The sequence below is a fragment of the Zosterops lateralis genome, assembly GCF_965231275.1.
Source record: "Zosterops lateralis genome assembly, chromosome: 5".
In the NCBI taxonomy this organism is placed as follows: domain Eukaryota; kingdom Metazoa; phylum Chordata; class Aves; order Passeriformes; family Zosteropidae; genus Zosterops; species Zosterops lateralis.
The window spans coordinates 43,516,777-43,522,776 of NC_139766.1; the positions used below are offsets into that span (position 1 = coordinate 43,516,777).

The window sequence follows — 6,000 nt, forward strand, 5'->3', positions numbered from 1 at the left end:
CCCTATTTTAGGTGACAGTCCTCTGACCAAGGATTGCACCTTAGATTGCCAAACAGCCCCAGCCATTCTGCAATTCTGTGAACTGACCTGTTTGACTTGGTGCTTTTTGTGTGTGGTGGATGTCCTCAGAGCCAAAAATTTGACGCACCACAGAAGACTTGGATTTAATAATGCTTCATTTGTAAGTCTCAGACAGTTTTAGTAAAGAAAAAAGTCTAAACATTTGGTTTAGTAAAGAATTTTCAAGCTCTGAGCATGTGCAGGCACAGTTTAGTCAGATACCTCTGGAACAAACTGTAGGCAGCTGGGAACTTTTGGGTGCCTAAGTGGACAGAATTTGTGTAAATTTCCCACTTAAAATCATAAATCTACATTCTGGAAAAAATGTTACTGGTAATACTCAAGTGATTTTTAGACCTTAATTTTCCTCAGCCTTCATATATGTGTGATTTTGGAGAGTAGTTTGGGCAAGTATTTGCTTGTGCAAGTGCTAGAAATTTTTTTCGTAGATTGGAGCAGGCATTGTAGGGAACATTACTAATTGATTCAAAACAGTGTAGCTTTATTTGCTATTTTAATGTAAACAGCTGAGCTTCTCTTTCCACAGTCCTGATGTTTTGATGTGTTGCTTGGCAAGTAAGATACACTGCTTCTTTTTGGTTGATGATATGTATAATTCCCTATTCATCATCCTATATTTTTACCCTTTTATTGTTCTTTCAAGAGTTTTTATATTTATGCTCCTCATATATAGTTTAATATACGTATGTGGTTATTATATACATATAATCTCTTTGTTTAAATTATTTGAACTAACACTTCAAGTTATGACAGAGGTAGCTGCTGTATCATACTGTTCATTTGAAATTGGATTTATAAGGTGGAAGGAAACTTTGGTCACAAAAGGGCTGTATCTGGACTTGAAACAATGAAAATTCTTAAAAAGTGCATACAGACTTCCTTGGTTTTCTAGAAGAAAAAAGGGAGCATTTTGAAAAGTTAAATTCTAGGAACAATCCAGTAGTGATTAAGTGCCCTAGTGCTGGAATTTTCAGGGTGCATATATTGGCTTTTCTAATGTTCAGTCATATACTCCAGACAGAGACTGCAGACTGTATTCCATGTATGGAAACGAAGGGGTTTTTGAAGGCAAGAAGAAAAGCCTTCACTTGCAGTCCATAAGTGTACCCTTCAAAAAAGGGGTTCATTTATTCCCTGAAGTTGCTGTCATAATTAACTAGATAGATTTTACTACTGTTTAGAGCTTACTATGAATTTTGGACATATTGAAGACATAGTGTTCAGTATCTCAACTCTTTCTGGTTTTGTCCCAGAAAAAAATGGGTAGGTAAAACTTCTTCCAATGCTGGGAACTGTGTGGGTTTTACTAATAAGATCAAATAAAGACAATTTTTTTTTAATATAATCTTTTATTATGCTTTATATGTCAGGTGATCTTGCCAGAGTTCATTTCCATGGATGCCACTGTTCTGACACTCTCTGCCACAGATAGGGATTCTGGACATAATGGAATGATTTCCTACAAAATCCTCTCTTCCTCTGAGGGATTTTCCATTGATCACAAGAATGGTGAGTCTGCATGGTTTATTATTTCAACTTTTGAAGTATAAATCAAAGACTCCTATTGCTTTCTCACATGTTGTCAGTGATTACTTGAGTTCTGGAAATTTGTGGTGGCCAAAGTCCATTGTGTTTTTTGCTAAATCTGCCATTATCACTGGGGAACTATTGCATCAAAGACTGGAGTTTTCAGTTTGTCCCTGAACCATGCATATTTTTTCTGGTCTAAATGCAGTATGTGCATATGATACTGCATCACTGAGGGGAAGTCTTGCCTTCGCAGCATTAGCTATGATTTCTTAGAATCATGGATAGTTTGGATGTGATCTTTAATGATAATTTAGTCCAACCCCCCTGCAATGAGCAGAGACATCTTCAAACAGGTCAGGTTGCTCAGTGTCCTGTCCAACCTGACCTTGAATGTTTCTGGGGATGGGGCATCCACCACCTTTCTGGGCAATGTGTTCCAGTGTTTCACTACCCTCATGGAAAAAAATTGTTCCTCATGTCTAATCTGAATTTACCTTCTTTTGGTTAAAAAACGTTATGCCTTGTCCTATATAAAGGACCTTACTAAAATATCTGTCCCCATTCTTATAAACTCCCTTTAGGGCCAAAATAAGGTCTCCCTGGAGCCTTTTCTGGGCTGAACTATCTCAGCCTTTTCTCATAGGAAAGGGGCTCCAGTCCTCTGATCATTTTTATGGCTCTCCTCTGGACTCAATCCAACAGGTCCATGTGTTTTTTTTGCTGAGAACTCCAGAGCTGGATGCAGCACTCCAGGTGGGCTACCACAAGAGCAGAGGGAGTGAATCATGTCCCTCTCCCTGCTGCCCATGCTGCTTTTGGCTTTCTGGGCTGTAAGTGCACATTGGTGGGTCATGTCCTATTGTTCATCTACTGGTACCCCAAGTCCTTCTCTGCAGTGCTGCTCTCGATCCCTTCTTCCCCCACTAGCTATTGCAATCAAAATGTACAGGACCTTGCACTCATCTTTGATAAACTTCATGAGGTTCCCAGGGACCCACTTCTTGAGCTTGTCCAGGTCCACCTGGATGGTATCCCATCCCTCAGGCATGTCAACTGCAGCACTCAGCTTGGTGTCATCTGCAAACTTGCTGGGGGTACACTCTATCCCACTCTCTAGGTCACTGAGGAAGGTATTAAACAGTACTGGTCCCAGTATAGGTGCATGGGGGATGCCACTTATCACTGATGTCCATCCAGACATTGACCCACTACTCTCCAGATGCAAGAGTGTTAATTTGTTATGTACAGCCATTACAGCTAGGTCATTTTCAAATATGACTGTTTAAAATCAACTTTTGGAATCACATTTACTTGCCTGTGAAGTGTGGGCTTTTGTTAATTCTGTTTTATTTTCAGGTTCACTGTTTGCCACAGAACCAGTTATGGAGCTGAAAAATATTTCCATTATTCATCTCCTGATAGAGGCCACAGACAGTGGCAGTCCCCCTCTGAGTGCAGTTACCTCCATAGAAGTGCACATTGAAGATGTCAATAACTGTGCCCCTCGCTTTACAAAGGTCCTGTACAATCTCAGTGTGAGTGAGGATGCCTCAGTTGGAGAAAGTGTCCTGCTGTTCTCAGCCATTGACTGTGACTGGACGCATGAAAACATGTTTGTTGAATACTCTATTATTGGTGCCAGTGCTGAGAATTTATTCTCCATGGAAACAAGCATCAGGGGGTCGGAAGCATCCTACAAACTTGTTGGCAGTCTTGTTTTGAGCAGTGCCCTTGACAGGGAAACAGCTACTTCTCACCAGTTGGTTCTCCTTGCCTCTGATCGTGGAACACCCTCCTTGAATTCAACTGCTACAGTGCTAATTACTGTGCTGGATGTTAATGATAATCCTCCAGTATTTAGCAGCCCGGAGTATCATGTTCATGTCAAAGAAAGCATTCCCATAGGCAGTCACATCACTGAAGTTTCAGCAAAAGACTGTGATGCAGGTGCCAATGCAGAGATCACTTATGCCATTATCTCTGGAAATGAGAGAGGGCATTTTCACTTGGATGGTACAACAGGATCTGTAACTTTAATGAAAACACTGGATTATGAGGATACCATGAAATTTACTTTGGTTATCCAAGCCACAGATGGAGGAACTGATGTAAAAAATACGGCTTTTGCTGTTGTTCTTGTTAGCATCCTAGATGACAATGATTATGCCCCACTTTTTTTGTTTCCCAGTCTGAGCTGCACTGTCAGTGAAAATCTGCCTGTCTTTTCTTCTGTGTGTGCTGTTTGCGCGTTGGATTATGATAAAGGCTCCTATGGGCACCTTACCTACTCCATTCAGTCTTCATGTCTGGCTCATCATGAAGCTGCTAGAGACCATGACATGTTCTTCATTGATCCTTTAACAGGAGATATTCATACAAAGCAAATGTTTGACTATGAAAGTCAAAATAAGTACTGTCTCATAATCCAAGCAAAAGACAAAGGTGATTCACTGGCTACCACTACAGTTCAGGTAAATATTGAGGGGAAAGATGAATTTGACCCAGTGTTTACACAAGAACATTATTTCTTTAATCTCCCTGAGAAGAATGAAGCAGGCCAGTTGATTGGAAGAGTGACAGCATCAGACAGTGATGGTGGACTGGACGGAGTTGTTCATTACTCCCTTCTAAAACCTTCTCCATTCTTTTCTGTGAATCAAACCAGTGGCAATATTTATTTGACTCAGACTGTTCACAGAAGGAAAAATGGTATCAAAAACAATGATGATACTCTGAAATTGTTGGTAAGAGCTCATAGCCCCCAAATTGTGTCAAGGTTCACAGTATGCACTGTTTTTGTAAATGTTTCCAGTTCTCCTGAGAGTGATCCCACAGTGTCAGCACACAGCCTGACAGTGAGTGTTTCCATCTCATTGATGGTGTTCCTGCTGCTTGCCATCAGTCTTGTCACACTTACTCTGAGACTTAAGCAGAAAGATCTCATAAATGCTTGTGTGAAAAAAAAAACAGTATCCTCTTCAGCTGCTGATGTGAATTCAATAAGAGAAGATGAGGACTGCCAGAAAATCCAAAGTACTGAGAGCAGTATGCTTCCCATGGGTGCTATAGCAAAATGGCTGAGCCTAGCAGGACTTGGAGAGGGAAAGGATGATGATGTCTCCTGCAGGCATTCAGACTCCAGTGGCCATGGTTCTGCTGAAGGAGAGACTGCAGAGGATGAGGAAATCAAACGGATCTGTGAGTATCCTTACAGAAAAAGCATTGGCTCAGCACTGAGCGAGCACGGCTTGCAGATGCCAGATTCGGGGATCCCAAGAGAGTCTGATCAGTTCTCCTATCAGTCTGGAGAAACAGATGTTACAGCTACCATGCAAAGTATGGAGAATGTGCAGACCATTAAAGGAGAAAGCAGAGAAGAAGCCTGTGACACAGTCTATCCACATAAAATTTTGTCTCAAACACTTACGAAAATTGGAATAAAAGAGGATAATGGCATAATGACAGACCTCACAAAAGACTATGTCCTGATGTCAGATAAGAAAGACTCTGGGCATGATTTGCTTTCAACTGCTGGCTTCTCTGATGAGGATCTTAGAGGTGGTTATAACTGGGATTATGTGCTCAGCTGCGAACCCAGCTTTCTACCTCTTGCCTCAGTGTTTAATGATATTGCAGAACTGAAAGATGAAAATGTTCACATTCACAGCTTCTCTACGGAGAAGAAATCTCTTGTTTTCCCTCCTCCCTTGATAACATCAGTAGCACAGCACGGCATTAGGACAGTGCCACCAAGAATGCCAAATATAACATCAGGGCAAACTTTTAATAAATACCCTTATTCTCCCATTGTCCATAATCATGGATACCCTCCACCAACCATGACCCCCAGATTTTCTCCTACTCTGTCTTTACTTACCATGCAAACGCCTTCTGCTTCTCCAGTAGTATCTGATGGGAAAATGATAAGAACATGTCTTATTGAGCCAAGCTACGAACCTACAACAGAGGAAGAAATTCAGGTCTAGGTTATTAACTGACACTATTTTATGGTAAAAAAATGGCTTAAAATGTATTTTGTTACTTTTTAGCAGCAAAATATGCCTGTCAGAGCTTTATTACCAGTATTCTTTCTGTTTTCATGAGCCTAAAAAGTTAAAATATAAAATAGTCAGAAATTTGGTAACTATACCTCCTTTTCTTCCCAGAATACAGTGAGAGCATGAGGCTTCTCTTTCAGCTCACAACTGTGGTTTCCTATGTAAAACACACAGCCAAGTGCCTGATAGAAAATTTAACGAATTTTACCATTTTTCTTATAAAATGCATTAATAACAAATATAAGTGGAAGTAATTCTTTATTGTGGAAAACATTTGTTACCATACTGGTGGGTTCTGACTGCTTCTGTTGTGGTATTAGAAGAGGGTACT

The 6,000-nt window shown here is 40.5% G+C and overlaps 1 protein-coding gene across 1 annotated transcript in view; it reads left to right on the plus strand.

Annotated features, from left to right (window-relative positions):
• The window catches only part of DCHS2 (dachsous cadherin-related 2), a gene marked incomplete at its 3' end in the record, with an annotated part of 97,605 nt that extends 92,008 nt beyond the window's left edge, over positions 1 to 5,597 (plus strand). The window contains exons 19-20 of the mRNA XM_083861966.1: positions 1,452 to 1,590; positions 2,968 to 5,597. Coding sequence (XP_083718092.1) covers positions 1,452 to 1,590; positions 2,968 to 5,597 — 2,769 coding nt within the window. The remainder of the gene's footprint in view (positions 1 to 1,451; positions 1,591 to 2,967) is intronic.
• Positions 5,598 to 6,000: the final 403 nt, after the last annotated feature.